General features: G+C 55.5%; 1 protein-coding gene across 3 annotated transcripts; it reads left to right on the top strand.

Annotated features, from left to right (window-relative positions):
• Nucleotides 1–552: 552 nt before the first annotated feature.
• Nucleotides 553–21,027, top strand: CUEDC1 (CUE domain containing 1). 3 transcript variants are annotated; one of them, XR_012008768.1, is made up of 11 exons: nt 558–957; nt 5,082–5,209; nt 10,209–10,335; nt 10,998–11,190; nt 11,929–12,015; nt 14,525–14,596; nt 15,402–15,495; nt 16,197–16,255; nt 16,446–16,501; nt 17,057–17,127; nt 19,329–21,027. XR_012008768.1 is itself a non-coding variant. In XM_072779868.1 (10 exons), the coding sequence occupies exons 1-9, from the start codon at nt 607–609 to the stop codon at nt 17,122–17,124; spliced, it is 1,179 nt and encodes a 392-aa protein (XP_072635969.1). In that variant the 5' UTR covers nt 592–606; the 3' UTR covers nt 17,125–17,127; nt 19,329–21,027. The 3 variants fall into 3 exon arrangements, 2 of the variants coding, with proteins under 2 accessions (XP_072635970.1, XP_072635969.1); XM_072779868.1 differs by lacking the exon at nt 16,446–16,501 and having other exon boundaries at nt 592–957; XM_072779869.1 differs by lacking the exons at nt 15,402–15,495; nt 16,197–16,255; nt 16,446–16,501 and having other exon boundaries at nt 553–957.
• The last annotated feature ends 3,317 nt before the right edge of the window (nt 21,028–24,344 follow it).

Genomic DNA, 24,344 nt, shown 5'->3' on the forward strand with positions numbered 1-24,344 from the left:
TGGGCAGTAGGAGTAGTGGTTGAGACCAGTGGTTCAAATCCGAGTCCCTCCACTTCCTCGGCTTCTATGCCTCACTTTTCCTGCCTGCGAAATGGGGACACTAGCGCCCACCTCGTCGGGTTGTCAGGAGTCGGCCCGCCCAGAACACGCAGGATGGTGCCCGGCCTAAAGTAAGCCTTCGCCACGGGTGGCAATTCTGCGCTAGCACAGAACCGTGGCTGCGGGACTACTGCGGCTGGAGAGGAAGCGCCAAGAAGGGGCTGTCGCGGGCGCGCGGGCAGGGACGCCCCGACTGCCCTGGCATCCCGCCCCTGACTCTCCCCCTCTGTTTCAGGTGGGACCGTCGGCGGAGCCGGCCCCAGGATGTCCCCGGGGTGCGGATGAGCGGCTGCCCAGGCCCGGATGCCGCCGCCCCGCCAGGGCCGCTCCGCGAGGGCCGCCGCCGGCCCTGCGCCCTAGCCTCGCGCCCCGGGGCCCCGCGCGCCCCCCGCGCCCCCCGCGCCCCCCGCGCCCCCCGAGCCCCCCGAGCGAGCGGCCACGGCGCAGGGACCCGGCGGCAGGGGCTCGGCGCCCGCCGCAAACATTTTCCCGCAGCGGCTCGGCAAAATGACCAGCCTGTTCCGCCGGAGTAGCGGCGGCGGCGGGGGCGGCGGGGGCGGCGGCGGGGGCGCGGCGGGGGCGCGCGGGGCCGGGCCCGGGGGCGACGCGGCCGCCTCGCAGGAGCTCAACAACAGCCGGCCGGCCCGCCAGGTGCGCCGCCTCGAGTTCAACCAGGCCATGGACGACTTCAAGACCATGTTCCCCAACATGGATTACGACATCATCGAGTGCGTGCTGCGCGCCAACAGCGGTGCGGTGGACGCCACCATCGACCAGCTGCTGCAGATGAACCTGGAGGGCGGTGGCGGCGGCGTCTACGAGGACAGCTCAGACTCGGAGGACAGCATCCCCCCCGAGGTAGGGGCACGGCCCCAGGATTCGCCCGACGCCGTCTCACCCTCTTAGAGGACTTGGGTTGTTAGCCCTGGCTGCGTTCTAACTCATGAACAGCCCCTTTCTCGTAGGAACACCATACCCCAGCCAGTCGGTGGCCTTTTATGGGCAGAAATCATACAGTCATTCAACAAACATTGCATACCTACGCAGTGGTGTGCCAGGCACAGTACTAGACCCCAAGTGGGGTCATCAGAATTGAGGAGCTTGCTCAAAATGCACACACTTGGGCCCTACTCCAACATACTGAGGTCCAGTTCCAGGCTGGGGCCCTCTAGCCTGTATTTTTCTAGAAAGGCTCCTTTTACACCTCTGGGTGTCCACCTTGGCCAAGTCAGACCAAGTTTCTCCCGACACAGAGCTCACAAGAGTCAGGCAGTGATAGCCAGAGGCAGTGAGTGCTATGGTAGGAGAAGTGGAAGCAGGAGAGGAAGGATGGCTTCCCAGAGGAAGAGATGGCCAAACTGAGACCCAAAGAAGAAGTGGGGAGTGAGGAAGAGGGTGTGCAGATGGAAGGAACTGCTCATGCAAAGGTTCAAAGGTGAAAGAGAGCGTGAGTCATGAGGAAGCTGGCAGCAGGACCATCTGTCAGGACCTCTGGAGCCTGCAGAGACTGAGAACTTGAGAAGGCATGGCCTTCGAGAAAGAACAGGGCTGTGTCCTTAGAGCATAGGGAGCCACCAAAGAGGAGTGACCTCAGATTTATTGGCTAAATTCCTCTGACCAAGACATGATGGAGGCAGCAGCAGGCATTGCCGAAGCAGTTTCCTCCTTTCTCAGGGAGGTCGCTGGGGGCAAAGGGACCACCCTGCTGCATCAGGGCCCATCTGGCCCCATCCAAGAGTCCAGTAAATATTTGACCCCCCTCCCCTCCAGTCTCTGCAGGACCTGCAGTGCTGGGTACAGAAGGGACACACAGAGTCTTTCCGTGATAGGGTTACTGCCTGCAGGGTTTTCTGGGACATGCGGCTATGGACGAGATGGAAGGGCCCAGTGGATGGCATTTAACTCTGCTCTTCACTGAGTCTCCAGCCTGTGACAGGCACATCTTACGTGCTTCAGATGTCTCTGTCCTTCCAGTCATATGCTCTGTGAGGTGGCATCCTTATTACCTCCATTGACAGAAAACCTAGGCCCCGATATAGCCTCAGGTTCCTTGTCAGCACAGCCCTGCAAGCATCCACTCTATGAATCAGAGGCCTCCTGCAGGGCGAAGCTACTGGCCCTTCTTCCCTTAGCCGGTGCTGCCTGGGATTTCTCCCCCGGGTGAGATGACAATCTGCCTCATCACTATGTCATCTGCAGCACCCAGGACAGTCCAGGCCCATCACAGGCACCCCGGGAACACTCGTTGAGTGAATAAATGTTGCTCCTGCCTTTGCACAGGTTTCTTTAGTCTCTTTCCTTGGGAGACCACTCCTTCGATCTGCCTGGATTAGCCAGTGGAAGGAGTCTTAGAAAACCCAGATCCCCTCTGTGCAAAGGAGGGGTGAGTGTGTGTGTGAGCATGGGTGCTTGTTTGCAAATACATCCTTTAAGTGTGAGCTGGAAGGAAAGTATTCTGTATACTCTGACCCTTTCTACACCCTCACTGAATCTGCAGCCTGGCAAGTAGGATAGAATCGTCTTTCCTCCTTCGTCCACGGCACCCACAGGCCTGTGATCTCCACGGGGCTTCACTATCGCCTAGATAGGCCTGCACCGTGTGTGCTTCTGTTTTTCTAAGACTCGATTTCCAAATTGAGCCCCTTCTTGGCGCCCCTCCTTGGCTGTTTCCCCAAACCCCCACCTCTGGAGCTCTGCTTGGCCCGTCGGCAGGCAGTTCCTGAGCCAGCGGAAAGTGCTTCAGAAAATTTATGAGCAGCAGCTGGAATGACACTAACTGCTGACTGGAGAAAGCCCCCTCGCTGGGCCCTGATGGATGGTGGGCTGGCCCAGGGGGGGCATCCTTGCCACAGAGAAATATCTCTTGTCAGATTGGCGGCCTGGCCCCCGGCCCCCAGAACACCTGGCAGGCATCCATCACCCAGACTGAGTTGAGCCAAGGGGCCACGGAGCTGAAAACTTCAGCACCTCGAGAGCCAGAGGAACAACCTCCTTGTGGCTGGTGGGGTTGTGGGGAGAGAGGCTGAGGGAGAGGCCAGGAGCACGGCGGGTTTACTCTCCCTAGGGACTCGGGATCAGCCTTTCTGGAGCGTGCCTGGCCCGCTGCCTGCCTCCTTGGTGGTTCCTCATTCTGCTCTGGGAGCCTCTGAAGAACGTCTGCTTCCTGCAGCCCCAGGAGGCTGGTCTGAGGAGCAGGAGCGCCTGCCAGGGGAGGGGGCCTGATCTCCCTGAGTCTGGAGGCAGGCTGCTGTACAGGCCACAATCTAGGGAACCCTCCAGCAGCTTCCTTCGGGGACATGGCCCTCCCCTCCTTACCCATCACGCATACACCAGCCACGGAAGGAGAAGTTGGCATCAGGGCCCCCGTCTGGAACCCAGTCCCTCAGAGCAGCAGGGACTGAGGGGTAGGGAGTGTGGGCTGGGGGCCAGAAGCAACCTGTTCTCTGGGTGTACCCTGTAGGTACTGAGCCCTGTCCTGTGCCAGGCACCCAAGGTTCCCCAGTGAACTGGACTGGAGCTTGCAGTGTTCTCTCTCTTTCTCTTTTTCGTCTTGTGGAAATTTGGGCTAAGCAGAGCAGTGGCCCACAAAGCAGCTACATTCTTCTTTTTCTGCAAAAGCATCTGTTTAAATACTTTCCGCCTCAAAGGAAAGAACGTTAGTGCATTCCAGGGAGGGAGGCCTCCTTGGGTCAGGCTGGCTGTGTATGCACAAAGTGTGGCAGTGTGTGTGTGTGTGTGTGTATGTGTGTGTGCATGTATGCACTTGTGTGTGTGCCTGGGTGTCCCTGTGAGCCCCTGGGTGCCTGGGCATGGGTGGGCTCAGGGCAGAGAGGTGCCAATGCAGCCAAGCCCCACACAGGCTTGCAGAAGCAGTTTAGCATGACTTCTGCAAACTCACTCAGTGTTAAAATGCAGGGCCTGGGGTCTCTGGGCCCACGGACAGTCTCTGAGACCTTCTCGTGTTCTTTGGTTTTAAAGGAGATGGGAACAGAAGTGGAGAGCAGGGGATAGGGAGCAGGAAGCTAAGGTGTGGTAGGCCAGCTGGGGTGTGTCTGACCTGGTCGATGGTCACCTCCTGCCTTCCGCCCCAGACTCCTCTGGGGATCTCTGTGGAAGGATCCAGGTCAGTCAGTCCACAGAGTAGAAACTCTAGGCTTGGGCCAGGCCTTGGCTTTTCCCTGCCTCGCTTTCTGTCTTCTGGATGAAGAGAAGAGTCCAGGAGGGAGAAGCATCCTGGGTACTCCCCTTGCCACCGTCCATCCTGAGAATCCAACCAAGGCATGTGGGCATTGTGCTTGAAGGATGGATCCTTGCTGTGGAGACTAAGTTGAAGACTCAGTTCCAAAAATAGCATAGGGCTTTGCCATGTCAATGAGCCTGGACCTCAGTTTCCTTGTCTATAAAATGGGAGTAATGATCCTTATGCTACCTTGCCAAGTTGTTTGATGTTCAGGTGAGATAACTGATGTGGAAGTACTTTGAGAGAGAGCATGAATGATGTCAAAGTTATTTATCAGAAGTAACACATGTACCGAAGAGCACACGGATCATATGTGTGCGGCTCAATGACCTTTCCCCCGTGCCCAGGTCAAGAAACATCAACCCAGCCTGGAATCCCCCTGGGGTCCCTTCCCAACCTTCTGCACCCCCACAGAGATCATACTGCTCTGACTTCTAGCCCCGTGATTGGTTTTGCCTGTTTTTAAACCTTGCTAGGGTGGATAATGTTGCTCTGAACATTCTTTTGGGGACATGTGCTTTCATGCCCGTTGAGTATATGAGAATTGTAAGGTCAGAGGCAGCCATGCGTGCAGCTTCATATAAATCCAAACAGTTTGGCAAAGTGGTGGCCATATCAATTTACACTCCCACAGCGACGGAGAGTCCCTTACTACGCATCCTTGCCCATGCTTGATTTTGTCTGAATGTTATTTAAATTCAAAGGATTGTTAACATTTCTTTTTTTATTGTTTCTGATACAGATCTTGGAAAGGACTTTGGAACCTGATAGCTCTGATGAAGAACCCCCGCCTGTCTACTCCCCGCCAGCCTACCACATGCACATGTTTGACAGACCTTACCCTCTGGCTCCCCCTACTCCACCACCCCGGTGAGAACCCATCTCCCCTGGAGAGCATGGCAGTGGGGAAAGGGATCTGGGGTGGGGAATGGTGGGGGTGGGTGGGGTTGAGTACAAACACAGTGGGAAACTTGGCTGGAACCCTCAGGATATTATTCCACCAATAACTGCGGCAAGAGATATCTTAGCTAGATACCAAGAAGAACTTTCACACTGTCAGGATCCCAAGAGCAAACATTCACAGAATTCTTCCTCTTGACTAGGTGTGATGCTGAACACGATGTGGGGCACAGAGTTACATGAGGCTTGGCGCTGCCTTCTGGGATCTTATAGTCAAGGCCCATGCCAGTGGGAGAAACAAACACAGAGCCTATGTACTGAAAATTCCCCTCCTGAGCCTTTGGCAAACATTACTAATTGACCACCAGGCCCTTTCCTGCTCAGTTGAGACAGAACTTCCAAATCCTCTTCTACACAGCAACTCCCAGACAGTCTGCAATAATTGATGGGATGGATATTTGTTTGCCATCCCTAGTCTAGGAATGTTTTGGGGATTTTTAGGCAATGGGAGCAAGTAAGTCTTTTTCTGGGATACTTTGATAACTGAAGGTGGAGGAATAGACTGCTAGGTTCTTGGAAACTTCTTCCACGGGAGGGACTCTAATCTGGAAGTTTAACGTGGAGCTGGTTGCCAGCTGGGTCCCTGAGGTGCTTGTTTTTCTGGGCTTCATGATGTTTGTAGTGGGGCTGCTGGAGTCTCAGAGCTGCAGTTCCTTAGAATGGCTCAGGGCTGGGGAGCTAAGGAGTTGGGTGGGGGGTGATGGTGGGACAGGGCACTTGTGCCAGTGGATTTTTCCTTCTGGGGATCTTGGGCACCTCTGGCTGTGGTGGTGGAGAACTCTGCTATGCGGGTAGGGTCAATGACAACAGCCACCATCCACCAAGTGAAGGAAACTGGTGAGGCTTTTTATGTACATCACATTCTGATCATTGAACGACTTATGAATGCACTGTTAGCATCCCCATTTTACAGATGAGGAAGCAAAGCCTAAGAGAAGTTTCATAACTTTCCCAAGACCACAGAGCTGAGCTGTGAGCTGGGGCCATTCTGATTCCAAAACCAATGTCTTCACTGCTGTGTCTTTCACCTCCCTAATGAGAAAATTCGCTGTGATTATAGCTCAGGGAGTTGATGGAAGCCTAGAAGGTTACAGGACAGAGGGAACAGTGTTTTGAGTCAGGGAAGGGAGCAAGCTCGGGTCCTTCCTTTCTTGTGGAGGCTCCAGTGGGGTGGGATGCAAGATGTATGTGGGTTGGTCTAAGTGAGGCCTTGGCAGGACTTGTAGCCTCACATGGGTCATGGAGCCCAGGGGTAAGTGATTAACCTTTGACTTTTTTTTTTTTTTTAATATTCTAAGATGATTTTGCAAAGTGTTCAGTTTGTACTAGGCAAAGTAATTCTGCCTGTTTTTCAGGAGGCAAAACTGGGGTCATAAGAGACAGAGTCTCAGGGTAAACCTGGCATGGGTACCCAGGCTGCATCCTCCCTCTTTTCCTCTGGCTGGGTGCTCAGCTGCTGTGAGGGCAGGGGCAGTGGAGCTCAGTGACGGAAGCCACAGTTGGGGCCGAGGTGACCTCAGCACTAGGTTTAGGGCCCTGACCTAGAAATGAAGGCTGTGCTGGGCCTGGGGAGGACACAGGGCAGAGAACTTGAATTACAGAATTATAGAATTCCTTCTCCTACCTCCTTCTTTCAGCTGCCCAGCTTCTGATACTTTAGGTGCTTTGGCTGCGTGGCCTCTGGCTCACTATTTAACCTCTCTGAGCTTCACTTTCCTCACCTGTGCAATGGAAATACTAATCCCCACATCAGCACTATTGTGAGGATCGAACAAAATACTATGCGTGGAGCACTTAGCACAGTCCCAGGCATGGATCAGACCTATCACCTGTGGTGTACTGCTCCTTCCCACTCTGGGCTGTACACCTGGCCTCTGAGTTCTAATGTGGAACATTGAGGCCAGTGGTGAGAAGAAGCAGGGCCAGGCTCTGAGCATGTGCCCTCTTTGTCCCAGGATGGCCCTGCTAGGCCGAGGCCCACCCCTAGGTTATTTCCAGGGACTTATTCAGCCTCTCTATCCAGAACATTCATTCCCAGTATCTACTGAGTCTCTTGCAATATGCAGGTGCTGAACCATGTGTGTGATGCTCAGATGAATACAGCACTGCCTAGATCTCCCCACCATTCCCCGAGGAGATCAGAGTCCGGAGGAGGCATAGAGCTGGGGGCAAGAAAGTCTGTCTGGAGGAACTCATGTCCAAGCTACTCCCAGTGAAGCAGAGGACAGGAAGGCATTTCAGGCAAGGGAAACAGCTTGTGCAAAGGCCAAGAGGCAGGAGAGGGAGAACCATCCGGGAGCTTTGGGGGAACTCCAGAAAATATGGAATGGCCCTGAGGCTGGAGCAGTGAGCTGATCCTGAGGAGACTTTTGGGTCCTCTGAGGAGCTTTGGCCTTATCTTGCAACCGGCAGGTTTAAGCTGGGGAGTGACAGGATCAGGTTAGTGTTTTAGAATCTCCCTCTGGCTGGTGGGGCTAGTGGGGTGGTGGAGGAGGAGAAGGAATAGCAGGAGGCCCCTCTGTCCATCTGCCCACCTCCAGTCACCTGAGGGACTGCAGATGGGGTAGGGTTTGGGAACTTGCCCTGCTGAGACAAGAGAGAGGCAGGGTGATCCCAGGAGCAAGGGCCTGCAAAGTCAGAACTCTTGGGCCCAGGCTTGCTTGCGTGATCTGTGTCCCTGGACAGGGCCCGACTCCATCTGGGCCTCAGTGTCCAGTCGTTACAAAGATACTGCCTGGAAGGTTCATGTCTGAAATCCTTCTGGGGTCTGATGTTCCATGGGTAAGCCTGGGGGTCTGATGGGTTCCTGGAGCAGAGGCCCTGGGCCAGGAGAGCCCCCTAGCCTTCTCTCTGCTTCCCCTCCTCCAGCCAGCCCTTCCCTCTATCTCCGGAATGAAAGAGGTCTCTAAGACCCAGAGTTACCCCTCCGCCCAGGCCACCTGCCGTTTTCTGTTGAAATTACAGCCTTGGAAGTTTTTTATTTGCCTCTCAGCTCATTTCTGACATTCCTTTCCGACCACAATGGAGTTGCCTGGGCCGCCGGGGCTCTGAGCCACCCCCCCTCTGGCTCTTGCAGCTGCGGCTGGGCTGACCTCATCTCTGCCGGGCCAGGCCCGACCTTCCTCAGAACCTTGGGCCCAGCAGCCAGGGAAACCGGGCTGCGGAGGGGTCTCCCGCTCCTTTTTTTTTTTTTTTTAAAGATTTTATTTATTTATTCATAAGAGACACACACAGAGAGAGAGGCAGAGACACAGGCAGAGGGAGAAGCAGGCTCCATGCAGGGAGCCTGATGTGGGACTTGATCCTGGGTCTCCAGGATCACACTCTGGGCAAAGGCAGTGCTAAGCCGCTGAGCCACCCAGGCTGCCCGGGCCTCCCGCTCCTAGTCCCCCTCCCCTCTTGGGCTCAGTAACAAATGGCTAGAGGGGTCCCAGGGCAACTCCTCACTTTCCCCGGCGGCTCCGGGTGTGAGTGAGTTGGAGTGGGTACCCGTGTCCTGGGGGAAGGCCCTGGAGAGGAATTCTCTGCGCTGGGGCCAACCACGGGGTGGAGGGGGGTGGTCTGCGAGTCCCTACTTCGGGGGCATCGTGGCCCCTGCCCTCAGGAGGAATGAGGCCTCGGACAGGGACAGAGGCCCGAGCATGGTGGGGAGCTGCCTGGGACGGGCCGGCTTGCCTGGCCGCCGTTCCCTGTTCCCTCCGGGAGCCTCCCCTCACCTGCGCGGCAGCGGGTGGCCGGCGGGTTCCCCGGGCTCCACCGCCGCTTGGCAGCTTGTTATCCGTCTGCCGCCCCCGCCCCCTCGCCCCGCCAGGCCACCCGCCCAGAATAGAACAGGAAAGGAAGTTATTTCCACAGTCAGCGGCAGCCCGGAAAAGCTCCCCTCCAGTGAGGGGGCGGCGGGATCCCTGGAGCTGGAGACAAATCAAAGCCGGGAGAGCGCCGCCGCACCCCCAGCCGCAGCCTTCTGTGTGTGTCATTTCCCTGATTCAGCAGAACACGTGTCCTGCGGTTGCCACGCTGCAGGCCACCGAGGAGCTGTGGGGAGCTCCTGGCTGCGCCCCAGGCTGCTCTCAGCCCGGGGATGGCAGGCCGGGCCCGCGGGGCGGGCAGGGGGGCTCGGGCCACCGCTTCTCTTCCTGTCCTCCTCGCCACCCCTGGCCGATGGCCTCAGCCATGGCACCTCCCGCCTTAGGGAGAGCTGCTCTGAGCACCCCTGGCCGCTCGAACCCATTCCCACCTTCAGGACCCCATTCACCACCCAGCCTCGTGAGGGGCTCCCGCCCACCTCGGCAGGGAGACGGCTTCTCCATGAGGAAGCCGGAGTCCCAGAGGAGAGCGGGGGTGGGGGGTGGGGGGGTGGGGGGGGTGTCAGCCTGCTGGCGGTGACTGAGCCAGACCTGGGGCCTGAATCTGCTCTGCTCTCTAGGGGTCCTGCATCCCCATGTCCCCACACCCCAACCCAGCAGACCAGCATTCTGGCAGGCTGGGGGTGGCAGCTTTTGTGTCTGGTCATTGGGAGCACGCCGGCTTCTCAGCAGCCAGGAGCTGGCACTGTGCTGGGTGCCCGGGATACACCTGCTGTCTGTAGAGGGCATTCATAAACATCTACAGGGAGATCCATGACGCCCAGCTGGAGCGCCATTAACAGACAGTGCTCTAGGCCTAGAGACCTTGAGGGCACAGAGTAGCTGGAGAGCCGTGTGGGTCTGGAGCAGGAGCCCAGGCCCTGGGGCCAGAGACTGAGGTTAGTAGAGGCCCGATTGGGAAGAGAGATAGAGCTCTGGACCTTTGTCCGGGAGGCCCTGGAGGCCCTGGGGAGCTTGGGAGCAGAAATGCCATTCTGAGCAGGATCCTGGTGTGATGGGCTGAGACACCCTTTCCCTCATCATTGTTACCTCTCACCCTCCAGCATCCATGTCCTGGGCTCTGGACCCACTTCGAGCCAGAGACGCTATCGTAACTGGAACCCACCCCTGCTGGGCAACCTCCCTGATGACTTTCTCCGCATCCTGCCCCAGCAGCTGGACAGCATACAGGTAATGGGGAAAGCCCCCCAGGCAGCTGTGCTTGCCCCCAGTTTGTGCCAGCCGGTTTCGCTTCCTGATGTTTGAGTCCAGGCTGAGCTATTTCTGTTGCCCTGGGTTTGCAGGGAAAGAATGCTGAACCGAAAGCCTCATTTCCTGCCTGGGCCTGGAGGTTTCCTGTTCCACCCAGGGAAGGTGACAGCCCTGAGGAGTCTGTGGCTACAGCCATCACCCCAGGCTGGAGGGAGGTGGGCACAGGGGCAGCCGGTGGCAGAGGGTCCGGGCACCTCCCCACCCTCCTATGGGATAGTTTCTTCCCCTGCTGTTGGCATGGCCCTTGCAAGAAGGAGGCTTCACCCTGACACAGCTAGGACAGGGAGAGTTTTGAGTTTCAGCATCCACGTGGAGCTAGCCAAGCTATTGGGCGGCTTGCAGATCACTTTTCAGGACTGTTCAGGTTGTAGATGGGGGCTGGGATGGCCCACAGGTAGAAAGAGGAGTCTGGCCTGCTAAGTTGGACTTTGACTGACCACTAGAGCCCAGTGGCAGGTGCAGGCCCCAGGGTGTGGCCGGAGGATCCTGGGAAAGGACACGTGTGAGCCCAGTATGCATGGAGGTTTGTGCAGCATGTGCCATTGTGAGCAGCTGTTCAGAGTGCTTGCTTCCCTCCTTAGGGTAACCCTGGGGCCTCCAAGCCTGGGAGCAGAGAGGGAGGCCTACCCCTTGTGGCTGGGCCTGGGTCCCGGGACCAGGAGAACCGCTGGAAGCAGTACCTGGAGGACGAGAGGATTGCGCTCTTCCTGCAGAACGAGGAGTTCATGAAGGAGCTGCAGCGTAACCGGGACTTCCTCCTGGCCCTGGAGAGAGGTGGTGTACTGAGTGGGGTCCCTGTGACCACCTCTTTGTGGCTGGGGAAGGGGGCTGGAGTCAGCTGGAGCCTTGGGGCACAGAGGGAGCAGTGATCTGGTGGCCTCTGTCCTGTTGATACATGCCCCCTACCAGGTTATCCTGTGGGAACCTCAGAATTCTGCCAACAGGGATACGACTCACCAGCCAATCCTTCTCTCTGGTTGATCTTAGGCACCCCTTATTTTTTTAAAGATTGATTAATTAATTGATTAATTAATTTGAGAGAGAGTGTATGCATGCGTGCAGAGGGAGGAACAAAGGGAGAGGTAGAGAGAATTCCAAGCAGACTCCCCGTCGAGCATGGAGCCCAGACTGTGGGGCTAGATCCCACAACCCCAAGATCATGACCTGGGTGGAAAGAGTCAGATCAAGAGTCAGACACTGAATCAACAGAGCCACCCAGGAACCCCAGGGCTTTTCCTTTTTTGGGGGGGGGGCTTTTCCTTTTAAATGAAGAATTGGACTGTGTGATCTCAGGGTCCTTCTAATTGTTATGTTCTGTTATTGCAGGTGTTTGTCAGGGCTGTAGTTTCTATGGCACAGCTGGTTCTTTGAGGGCCGATAGATGCGTGTGCACGTATTTTGTGTGTGTTGTGTGAGATGTGGGGGCTCAGCCTCTATCAGCCCCCTGCATCTCCACCCAGGGTGCCTCCGGAAGAGAGCTCATGTCCTGACTGGAATGTGGTCCTTTTCCAGATCGTTTGAAATACGAGTCCCAGAAATCCAAATCCAGCAGCAGCATGGCTGTGGGAAATGACTTGGGCTTTCCTCCTCCTGCCCCAGGTAACCTTGCCTTCCTGGGAGAGCGGCCTGGAGGGCAGAGAGGCTCACACCCCAGCTGTGCTTTGCATATCTGAGTTTGGGGGTTGGGTGGGGAAACAGGCTGGGAGGGTTCTGAGCCCACCACCTTGCTTACTTCCAGTGACGGCCCCTCTGCTTAGCAGACCTGGCTCCTTGGGGTCCCCCTGGGATTGACTTACAGGTGGCTAAACTACTCAGAAAGTGCCAGGAGCATGGGCAGGAAGAGGACATGCCACAGCACAAATGTTCCACAATGGGTAGGCTCAAGGAGGATTCAGAGACTTCCAAGGCTTGATCTCTGCCCTGGGGGAGCTTATGGTCTTGTGCGGAATGCAAGAGAACCATCCCAGAAATGGGTAGAACAAACCAGCAAAGCTGGGGACACACCGATTATAGTAAATGCTCATAGTAGGGAGAAGGGCAGGGCAGGGTTCATTCATTCATTATCTGAGAGTGTATCTGCCATGGCTGGTGGCTGGGCCCCACCCTAGTGCTGGAGGAAGAGAATTTTGAGCTTTGTGTACAAGATGGTGAGAAGCAAGAATTGCCTCAAAAGAGTGCAGGCCCCTCCAGGAGCCCTAGCCCCTGAAGGAGGGCGAGGAACAGACAGCAGGCTATTGGGATGTATGCACAAGGGTTGAGCTGGAGCTGGGAACATGGGCAGAGAGGTCCAGGAGGCCCAGGTTCCATACTTGATAGTAGGACCCTGTCCCCGTGTCCCTGTGTGTGCCTCAAGGCCCCTAGCCAGCCAGTGCCTCCATCCATGCTTAGGCTGCCCACTGCAGAGAAGACAGCAGTAGCAGCTTTTGCCCAAAGCAGACCTTACATCACCCAGTGGAGTGGGGTGAGGAGCAGAAGGACAGCGAGCTCAGCTGATCCCAGCTCAAAGAGAGAAAATCCTGTGGAACTGACTCATAAGCAACAGGCTTGGAGCTTAGGCCCTACCAGATGTGCATCTGGGAGTTTTAACGACAGTCTCTCACCCTTGATCCTGAATGAACTAGACACACCAGGGCTGCTGAGATGGATCATAATAACCCACAGGGGACTTAGCAGGCAAGGTGACTTGGGATTAGCCGAGTTGCAGGCTGGACAGCAGGGGCTTTAGGAGGGCAGTAGGAGATGTAAGTGGGTGCTGAGTGAGCCGAGAGACTCCGGGTAGCCAGTTGGGGTTTGACTTTGGAACTAGTGCTATTCTCATTCCCACTTAATGTCTAATGAGTCAGAAACTTCATGTCTGGAGGGAATAATGGAGGGGCTGACCCAGGCAGGAATGAGAAGGGAGGAAAGCCTGGGTGGCTCAGTCGCTCAGTGGCTGAGCATCTTCCTTAGGCTCGGGGCATGATCCAGGGGTCCTGGGATCGAGTCCCACATTGGGCTCCCTGCAAGGAGCCTGCTTCTCCCTCTGCCTCTGTCTCTGTCTCTGTGTGTGTGTGTGTCTCTTGTGAATAAATAAATAAATAAAATCTTTTTTAAAAATAAAAAAAAAAAAAAGGAGAAGGGAATCACCATTAGTGCAAAGGCCTGCTCTTTTGCCTGCACCTCCTTTCCATTCCCTTATTAACTCTCAGACTGGGTTGGGTGCAGGCTAGCCCCTGTGTGCTGGTGAATATTTAATGGCCAATTCAGTATGTCGGGGAAGCCCCAGTGCCTTGCGTTGGGTGACTTCTATGATGTAAATACCCCCACCACAACTGATTTCAAGCCAGCAGCATGACTTCATGGAATGCGGAGTTGTGAGAGAAGCGGATGGTTGGAAGTGTGTGTGAGCCAGCTCTCCGAGCATACACAAAAGAGCCAAGTAAGGTTAAGTGGAGAAAGAAGTCCTCCCCAAATCCCTAGTGTCTTCCTTTCTTAGAGCTCTTTCTTTGTTTCTGTCTTTTCTTTTTTTAAAGATTTGTTTGTTTATTTATTTATTTATTTATTTATTTATTTATTTATTTATTTAAAATGTTTCTTTCTTTTTTTTTTTTTAAGATTTTATTTATTCATGAGAGCCGTACACACACAGAGAGAGAAGCAGAGGCACGGGCAGAGGGAGAAGCAGGCTCCATGCAGGGAGCCTGATGTGGGACTCGATCCCGGAGCCCCAGGATCACACCCCAGGGCTGAAGGCTAAACCGCTGCGCCACCGGGGCTGCCCAAGATTTATTTATTCATTCATGAGAGACACAGAGAGAGGCAGAGACACGGGCAGAGGGAGAAGCAGGCTCCCTGTGGGGAGCCTGATGTGGGACTAGATCCCAGGACCCCAGGATCACGACCTGAGCCAAAGGCAGACACTCAAACACTAAACCACCCAGGCGCCCCAAAGCTCTTTCTGGGTTAGGGAAGAAGCCTGATCTTTGCCCCATTCCTCAAAAGGAAAAGTTAGGCTGAACCCCTGTCCTGTGGTGACGGCCCTGACATGTTGCCCCCCTTCTCCCCGGAGGGCCTTTGGGCAGCCCCTCTCCCTCTCCAGCCTGCCCTCAGAAGTGTCTTCCCCTTTCAGGAACCAGTGATGCCAATCCTGCTGTGTCTGAAGATGCCTTATTCAGGGACAAGTTGAAACATATGGGGAAATGTGAGTCCAGCCTATGCCCTTTCCTCATCTCTTCTAAGACAGGCCTTGTGGCCTCATAGGAGGGAGGTAGCCACCAGGAGCTTTTTAACGTAGCTGACTCTTGGTGAACCAAAGTGACATTTTAATCGCACAGGCTGGCTCCCTCAGCCTTCCTGCCTGTCTTCTCTCTGCAGCTGAGTCTGGCTACAAATTAAGTTTTAAATCCTCTTGAGCCAGCTGTCTGCCGAAAAATAATAATGTGCTGCACCCACCCCACTCCCACCCCAGTTTTAGAGTTCACAGCCTTTGGTGGCTTGAAGGCACTTGGCCAGGCCTGATGAGTGGGGAGGCCCGTGCTAGGCCCCCTTTCTGTGGGCAGGAGGCCCGAGGGGTTGGTGACCTCTCCCACAAAGTCCTGCCAACCAGGACACACCTACCACCACCCCCACCCCTCCTCCCCCCACACACAAGTGTGAATGAGGCTGCCATCCTTCCAGGCTCCATTTCAGGGAAAATCTCGGATTAGTCATGGAAATCCCAGAACCAACTCTGGAGGTGGTGAAGGGGGGCGGAGGAGGCGGCGGGAAAGACAGCCAAGAGGCTCGCTCGCCCGCTCGCTGTCTCTCGCAGCTGGGGCAGGAATACCCGGATCTCGGCTGCCTGCCTCGGTGGCCTCTGCTGCCCCTGCAGGGCTAGCCTGCTATGGCAGCCTCCCCGCTGCCACCCACCCCTCCCTTGCCACCGCATTCCTGTGGCCCGCCGCCTGCTCCCACCCCGGGGGCGGCCCTGCGGCTGCGGCTGCGGCTCACGGGTCTCTCTGCCCCAGCCACCCGGAGGAAGTTGTTCGAGCTGGCCAGGGCCTTCTCCGAGAAGACCAGGATGAGGAAGTCAAAGAGGAAACACTTGTCCAAGCACCAGTCGTATCCTTTCTGGCCTGGCTCGGGGGCGCTGAGGGCGCTGACCCCCTGGCCCAGCTCGAGGCTGTGCCCTCCCCTCCCCAGGGCTGCGGCTGCCCCTGGCCTGGAGCACCATGACCAGGCTGGGAGCAGGCCAGCATCTCCACTTCCTTCCGTGGGCTCCTCCCTGCCCAGTTGTCCCACGACATCTCCACTTTCTCATTGGGCTAATCTGCTCTTGAGAGAAAACGTGGTTCTTCCACTGAGCTCAGCAAACCCTTCCCTAATATCTTGAGTTGAGTTGATGCATAGATCTTGCTGCCTTCCCATTTCAAGCACATTGGGCCCTGCCTTCTCACTTCAAGGGCCTTGAGTAAAAATAAGGTTCTGCACGTTTTCACACAGACTCCCCACCGATGCTTGTCAAATAGGGCCCAGAATATTTTAAGCTGAACCCCAAAGGGGAATAGGGAGGAAGTCCCTTCTCCATCCCCAGTGATGGGAGCTGGGTGAGAAAGTCAGGGCCTGGCTGCTCACCAGACCCCAAGGAAAGGAGGCTTTGGGGAGCACTGGGGGCTAAGGCTGGTACTGTAGAAGAGTACTGGCTGGTACTGTCCTGAGCTTGGAGTGGGTGGTGGAGGGCCAGAGACAGGGAGTGGTAGACCTAGGAGGACGATGGCAGTGCCCACCCATCTCTGAGACAGTTTTCCTGAATGGCCCGGCAGGCTGGGAGCTGCAGTGTCAACGGCTAATCTTCTGGACGACATGGAGGGCCACACTTGTGGTGAGGCTAGGAGGGCAGGGGAGCATGAGCTGTAAATCGCTTGTGACTGGTGACTCTCCAAGAGGAGGGTCTGGGTATTTTGTGGGTGGACCCAACCTGGGGGACACATCGTGGGTAGGTGGGCAAGTGACCTGAAGAAATGGGTCCTCCTACTTGGTTTATATTGCCTCTCCCTTCCTTCCACACCCAGAAGGGGGCCCCAGCCGCACCTCCACCTAGATCTCTGCCTGGAGCACAAAGTGTCAGGTGCTGTTTCTGGGGACTCTTCTCTGAGGTGGGAGGGGGCAGACAGACCTACCCACGTGGAGAGGCCTCACCTCAAGAACCAAGTGCTGTGCAGTTTCAGTCTCTGTGCCCAAAGAACTTTCAGCGTTCATCTAGTCCCTCCCAAAGGCCATGTGGGTTGGGAGACACTGCCTTAGACCCTAGCAGGCCCAGAGCTGAACCTCATCCTCATGCCTCAGAGGCCCTTTGGTGGTCAGGAGACATCCAGAAACAAGGACTAGGAGGGTCTTAGAGGCCATATGGAGGGTATAGCTCCCCCACCCATTCTACAGATGAGGAAGCTGAGGAAAGAACTTGTCCAGGAGCTCAGTGATGGAACCAGGCCAGCATCCAGTTGTCCTAACCCCACACTCTGCTCCGGTGCCTCTGGGCACACCCACACATCCCTGCCCCACTGCAGGATCAGGAGGTGCCCCAGCAAACAAGGGGGATGGAGAGAATTGGGTCAGCCTGGGGGACCTGCCTGAGTGAGGTCCTGCGTGGTGGAGGATGAGGCAACTTCCCTCTGCTTTTCAGATGAAGACTTCCGTGGAAGGAGGCAGGAGGTGCCCAAGGCGGAGGAAGCCCTAAGGGAAGGACAGTAAGAGGTAAGGCCTAGAGCTACAGCTGACCAGAGACTGCCCGAGGCTGGGCCTGCTGTGCCCCGGACCCCAGCTGTCCTCCCAGGGATCCAGAGGCATTGGGTGCAGGCATCTAGATGGCATAGATCCTGGTTTTCTTCCCTGTTCTTGTGGCAGAGGACACAGTCTTCTGCATGGAAGCTAGTCTTTTGCGTTTCCTTTCACTTTTTGGTTATTTATTCATTTAGCAAAGTAATCACACCTGCCTGTACCAGACCCTGGGAACAGGAGGGGAAAAAGTCAGGTTTGACCTTAATAGTTTACAGCTTGTTTGAAAGACAGTCCAGGACACACACTACACAGTCAGAAGATGACTTGGGAAAAGTTGAACCGGCCTCACCAGCCCTGTGCTCACATACACATACACATACACATACACATACACAGCCCTGTGACTGTCCCGTTGCTGGCTTGGGGTGGGTGACATAAAGAAACAGTCTCTCTCAAGGCAGCTGTTTCTGGCTAGAGCCCTGGGCCCTCAGGCTGCTTCTCCTCCTCTTCTGTGCATCCCTGGGGGCAAATCAGGGAGTGTCATCACCCCTCCAGGGCTCAGTGGAACCTATTCCCGTGCCAGCCCCCCTCCATCAGAGGATTGCCTGTCAACGCTTCCTCAATCTGCTGTCCCCATGGCTAGCATCTACAGGGCTTTCTCAAGTTGACCATGTGGCAAGGGTGGCACTGTCTCGCAGTATGAAGAAGTGGCTTGCTGCCCTTAGGATAGTTGTAATGGAGCTGGATCAACCAGCCTGAGCACCCAGCCTTCACACCCCTTCTGGGTGACTGCCTCCCACATCCCCCAGTACGGGGAAGCTCAGGCCTTCCTCAGGCACGGAGCTATACCCACGATTCCCACTGGTCCAGAATACCCAAATACAGCCAGTGTGGGGAAAGGCCCCCCCTCCCACTCCGTTGTTGCCATTCCATCCCCTTTGCGCTGCCCCCATCCCTGGAAAACCTGTCTGGTCCAAAGCCGCCCCCACATCAGGACCTTGCCATCATTATTCCTCTCCCAAGCCATCCAGCTTTTCCCTTTCCAGTTCCTTCCTCAAGTCTACACCCTTCTCCTCCTCCCCATCTTAAAAACCCAAGAGGTTTCACCACTTTCCTTCATTGACCAACTTATGGAAAAAGTGGCATCCTCTTTCACCTGTTGCAGGCTGGCAGTCCTTCCACCACCCCCAGATTGATTCAGGAAGGTCACCTGCCAGGTCCAGGTCCTAACGTTCTGCATCCTCCCATGCTCCTTTCTGCACGCCGTGCCCACCGTTTTCTTGAAACTGCCCCCTCTCCCCATTCCTGTGGCCCAGGAGTCCTGGGTCTTCTTCCTCTCTGCTGCTCCCCGATCCCTGCTGCTCCTCGCTGCTCTTCCCAGTCCCTGAGTCCCAGCGCTCCCGGGAGCTCTGCCCTGGACTTTCTCACTCCCACTGTCTGGCACTTCACCACTGCTTTTACAGCAACAGCAAGTCTTCTGTGCGGTGGGTCCTAACTCTGACCTCCTCTCTCAGTCCACCAAATCCACTCCGTATCCCTGGGTGCCCATGATCAGATCGTCTTTCCAGCCCTGGGTCTGAAGTTGCTGGAAGCCAGACTGCAACTTCTCTGGACTTCCCCATTTCATTTCTCCTGTCCCTTTCACCCCTTCACTGGTAGACTCTCATTGCCTGGTTCACAGCTGTTAGTCTCTTCATTGCCCCCACTCTGGTCACCCGTCACCAGGATGCCACTCCTCTGCACTCCTTCCCTTGCTGTTTGAGTGGGCCCTCCTCAGCCTGGTGTGTGGAGCCCACCAAATTCTGACCCCAATTGGTTTCCTGCTCCCACAGGTCCCTTTGGAGTGGCTCATCATAGTTAATGCTGCATCCCAGAATGGGCTGGCCACTTCCCCACCCTGAGCCCCTCCTGTACACTTGCTTCTGCCTGGAATTCCAGCCCCCCTCTCCATCTCTAGCTGCCAGAAGCCCTGTTACTGCTGTTCTAGGAACTTAGATTGGGGGTGGGGGGAGCAGGACATGACCTCAGGCAGAGTTCCAAGGCTGGCATAGAGTCCTTGGAAGAAGGAGAGAGCACCTGTCTTTGGTACCTTCTGCCCGAAACCTCTGCGGGGACCGCTGACAAGTAAAGACCACCTGGCTGCATTGAAAACGATTTCTATCTCTTTTCCCTACCAGATGCCAGCAGTTCCTCCTTGCTGGAGATGGTCTGACCTGGTGGAGGCAGCCGGAGAGCCAAACCGGCCCCCAGCTGAAGGGCCCAGCTGCCGCCGGACAGATGGCGCTGAGGACTGAGGCCTGGTGATTCTCCGGCCACGTTCCAGCCCTACCACTGCTACTGTCACTGCCACTTTCCATGGGACTTAGAACTTCGGAGTTTTGTGCTGTGATTGGATAAAGGACCTGGGGTCCTAGGGGCAGCAGCCCATCATAGCTCCTTTTGTAGCCAGGCTGTTCTATGGGCAATGGGTGGAAATGCAGGAACCACCACCACCGTGCCCCCTCTCCCTTCTTTAAAAATCCCAGAAAAAAGGCAAATGTTGGAGCACCCAAAAGGGCAGGATGGTGGAACCCCTGCCCCCATCCTTTCCCCAACTGTCCTTCTGGGCCACGGACACTACCTGACCCACCCTGTCCCCACCCCCAGCTCCCTTCTGGGCACCTTGGGCCCTTTATTCCCATGGCTTCCTGCATCTCAGCCTTTCCCCCATGGCTGCGGACCCTTGGTACAACCCCTGGACGGAGCCCCAGGTGGGAGAGCACTGGGCAGTTACTCAGGCCCCTTCAGAGGAGTGACGAGCCACTAGGGAGAGCTGGCTGCTGGGCACCCTGCCGGGGCCCCTCCAACTGCCTCTGTTAGGGGCTGGCACGGCCCCCAGCAGGGATGGGGAGGGTGGCCATCCCAGAGCTGGAGCACTGGCTAGGCAGGAGTATTCTCCACGATGGCAGAAGACAGAAGCCAGTCACCCAACAGCGGGGGCTCACAGGGGGCTCTAAGTGGAAGTCCTACTGTCACTAAGGGTGGGCAGCAGCAGGTTCTGAGGTGACCCTTGAGAAAGCACAGGACTGAGGAGCAAAGGTGATGAGGCTGCTAGTCTGGGGTAGGGGGGTGCCTGGGGCAGAAGGGCTTGCTGGGTGCCTCTTGCTGAAAACAAGAAGGTGGATGATCTACAGAGGAACGCTCCGGTTCAAGAGCCTTACTGGGCACCAACCACTGCCAGTGGGAGGGCGGCTGGCCCAGTCTCTGCGGCCAGCCTCGGAGATGGGAACGCGTTGACCTCCGGGGAGAGCTGGGGAGCCTGGGCGGGCACGAGGTGTCCCCCTCCCCGGCCTCCGCAGTGGGGCACCAGCCCAGTCCAAACGCGCAGGATGCGGGGTGTGGGGATTGGGAGCGCCTGGCCTTGGCGGGGCCTGGTGGCCACACGTCACCCCGAGGTAATGCGGGCACGCGGCCGCGGTCGCACGTCTCTGCAGAGGCCCGGGCCCACTCGCTGGCCCAGCTTCCCCGGCGCGCTCTGGAGAGGCGGCCCCGGGAGAGGCAGCGGGGCTGGGGCTGGGGCTCCCCCAGAGGGCCGCGGAGCTTGCCTAAGTTTGGCAGCAGCGCGGGGCCTGGGGTGCTGGCGCGGCGCCACCCACCGTCCGCTGCTCCCCCTGACCTGGCCCGTGGCCCCCCCAGACTGTCTGGACCCTGGGGGCAGAGGAGAGGCCTCTGGGCTGTGGCCCGGACCCCTCCCAGCGCCTGGCGGGGAAGCCCCAGCCCCAAGTCTGTGCGTGTTGCTTTGTTAGTTGTTTCTTCTCCTATGTGTGGGTTTTTTTTCTTGGAGCTGTTTCATAGGAATTCCTGTAATAAAGACTTGGTGTTCTCTTGGTGCTCTGATGTGGCCGGCGGTGTGGGCTGGACCCTTCTCTTCTCTTCTTGCCCTGGGAAGGGCTTGCCGCCGCCCCCCAGTCCGGGTCACTCCCGAGGACCACGCGCCTCGCCCCCTGCCTCCCCGCCACCCTGTGAACCAGTTAACCCGCAGCCAAGTGTAAGGCCCCAAGGGCTCAGCCCTGCCTGCAGTGCACTCAGGAGGTGACACCTGCAACCCACACAGCAACCTGGCCGACCTGCTGGCTTTGTTCAGTGCAGTCTCCTTCCTGTTTGCCCAGGGAAAGTAAACCGCTAGCTGCGAGGCAAAGGAAAACAGCAAGGGGAAAGCCAGTCTGTTGAGAAAGCCCCAGTCCATCACTTCCCCAGATAAACAGAAAGCTTCTGGAGTAACCCTGACGGGAGGCTGCAGGAATGTTGCCGTGTCAGACTTCCAAAGGCTGGCAGAGATCTTCCCATGCAAGTGCCTCTAGCTTTCCCTACTCCTCAGCTCTGCTGGACTACCTCCCGTGCCAGGGAACTCACTTCCAGAAGGGGAAGCTGGTGCCGCTTCCAGACAGGGCAGTTCTCAAGGTTAAAGAGTTCTTCCTCATGCTGAGCCCAAAGGCCTTCCTGTGGCTTCTGCCCACACATTTTGTTTCTGGGCTCCCAGTCGCCCAGGCTGAGGCCACTGCTTCTTCCCCCTGATGCCATGCTTGAGCACGGTGTCTGGAGGAACAATGCAGGTTCCTCCTGCCCTCCTTATAAAGAGCTTCTCTCTCACCGCCAGTCAGACTGAGGTGGGACAGCTGGTGCCGCTCTTTCCATGCATACTGTTTGCATGTGGGCACACCAAGCTTATTCTTTAAGATTTTATTTATTTATTCATGAGAGACAGAGAGAGAGAGACAGAGAGACAGGCAGAGGGAGAAGCAGGCTCCATGCAGGGAGCTTGATGTGGGACTTGATCCCAGGACTCCAGGATCAGGCCCTGGGCCGAAGGCAGGCACTAAACCGCTGAGCCACCCAGGGATTCTCTCAAGCTTATTCTTTAACTTAACCCTACTCTGTGCATTTTTTACAAGATTTTATTTTTAAGTAATCTCTATACCCAGCATGGGGCTTGAACTTAAAATCCAGAGATCAAGAATCATATGCTCTACTTGACTGAGTCAGCCAAACACCCTGGCCCTATGCATTTCTTTACTGATAAGTATGTAATCCCCAGAGGATAGTGCTGACACCTGGGGACTTGTTAGGAATGCCAAGTCTTTGCCCTACCCTTGATATACAGACCCAGACACACAGAGAGTGTAGCCCAGCAATCTGATTCTAGTGTTTGGGAGCCACAGCACCAGGTCACTACCTAGTACTGGCTGCACAGAATGACCTGAGTTTTGTTTTTTGTTTTTTTTTTTAACATTTTATTTATTTATTCATGAGAGGCAGAGACACAGGCAGAGAGAGAGGCAGGCTCCATGCAAGAAGCCCGATGCAGGACTGGATCCTGGGAATCTGGGATCAGGCCCTGTGCAAAGGCAGGTGCTCAACCGCTGAGCCACCCAGGCGTCCCTGACCTGAGTGCTTAAAAAAAAAAAAAAAATCCTGATGCTCAGTACCCCAGACCAATTAAATCAACAACCATAGAGTGATTTATTTAAAGCTCCTTAGGTAATTCAAGGGATGCCTGGGTGGCTCAGCGGTTGAGTGCCTGCCTTTGACTCAGGGCATGATCCTGTGGTCCAGAGATCGAGGCCCACATTGGGCTCTCTGCATGGAGCCTGCTTCTCCCTGCCAGTGTCTCTGCCTCTCTCTGGGTCTCTCATGAATAAATAAATAAATAAAATCTTTAAAAAAATAAAATTAAAAAAAGCTCCTCAGGTAATTCAAATTTGCAATCAAATTTGAGGACCGGCATACTGGGAAGTCTGGTAGGTGTTTCATACTAGCTCAATTAATCTTACCCAACAATGGCCACTTTACGGATGATGAAATGACATTTCAGAAAGGTTAAGTAACTCGCAAGATTACAGAGCTGGCAAGGTGTGAAGCCAGAAACAGGGCCCTGGGCTGCCTGACTCCAAAACCTCTGTTCTATGCTCTCTACCCCTGCTGCTCAAAGTGTGCACATCCACCTGCAGTATCAGTGTCACCTGGGGCCCTACTCCGGATCTACCAAATCTGAAACTGCAGTATTTTAACATGCCCTCCAGATGATTCTGATACACGCCAAGTTTAAGAAGCACAGTTCTACAACCTTACTACTCAAAATTTGGTCTACGTACCAGCAGTATTTGTATCATCTGGAGCTTGATAGAAACAAAGAATTTCAGGATCTACCCTAGATCTACTGGACTAGAATATCCATTTTAATAAACTCATCAGGGTACTTGAATGCACTATGAGGCTGGAGAAACACAACTCTAGAGCACTGGTTCTCAAACTTGCTATACATGGAATTATTTTTTCTTTTTCTTTTTTTTTTTTTTTTAAGTAATCTCTACATCCAACATGGGGCTCAAACTTACGATCCTGAGATCAAGTTTTATACTCTTCCAACTAACCCAGCCAGGTGCCCCATATTGGAATTATTTCTTAAATTTGGGTCTCATTCTCAAAGATTCTGATTTTATTGGTTTGGGATTTAGATTGTAAATCTGGGAATCCGATTGTAAAAGCTCCTCAGGTGATTCTAATATGCAGCAAAGTTTGAGAATCATTCACCTTTTTGTCTTTTAGTGTAGCTGACTGAAGGGGACTATAACCAGAGAGGGGATGTGGGGAGAGAAGGCAAAGAGCTTCCCAGATCCAACAGGAAGAGGATGAAGCACAGCAGATGAAGCTTCTGCTCCATGATGAGTCCCTCCATGTTGAACAGTGTCCTCCCAGAACCTAGGAGGGAGTTGGGCTGGGCCAGATGACCCCCTTATCCATCTGCCCTCAGCTGCCAGGCTTATCTGCAGAGGTTGGGCTCCTGGTATCCACAAGATAATGCTTGGAGATTTACCTCCTGCAAAAATGCTGAGCTGGGCTATCTGGAGTTCTGGTCCAGCCAGTGCCCCTCCCACTTTGTACGCTTCAGTGTCTCCAGGGCTCAGCCCCAATTTGAAAGGAGATCATGGGTCTGGGGAATGCTGTGCCCAGAAGAACTGATCTGGTTATAACCATGCTGGGGGTTCAACCCTCCCCCTCTTCTCTCGAGGCACCTGGTAAGGAGTTGAGGTTGGAGGAAAGACAGGAGGAGGAGAATCTGGTTTGAAGAAGGCAGAAGGCAGGCAAAGTATAGGATGATGAAGATGATAGCTGCTTACTGAGTGCTTACTGTATGCAACTCTTCTGGGTGCTTT

This window comes from Canis lupus, chromosome 16, assembly GCF_048164855.1.
Source record: "Canis lupus baileyi chromosome 16, mCanLup2.hap1, whole genome shotgun sequence".
Lineage (NCBI taxonomy): Eukaryota > Metazoa > Chordata > Mammalia > Carnivora > Canidae > Canis > Canis lupus.

Bases quoted from the DNA above. Each gene is read 5' to 3' on its own strand.
- CUEDC1 (XM_072779868.1), top strand. From the start codon at position 607: ATGACCAGCCTGTTCCGCCGGAGTAGCGGCGGCGGCGGGGGCGGCGGG. The intron at 5,210-10,208 runs GTGAGAACCCAT...CTCACCCTCCAG, and splicing joins CCCCCTACTCCACCACCCCG to CATCCATGTCCTGGGCTCTG. The intron at 11,191-11,928 runs GTGGTGTACTGA...GTCCTTTTCCAG, and splicing joins CCTCCTGGCCCTGGAGAGAG to ATCGTTTGAAATACGAGTCC.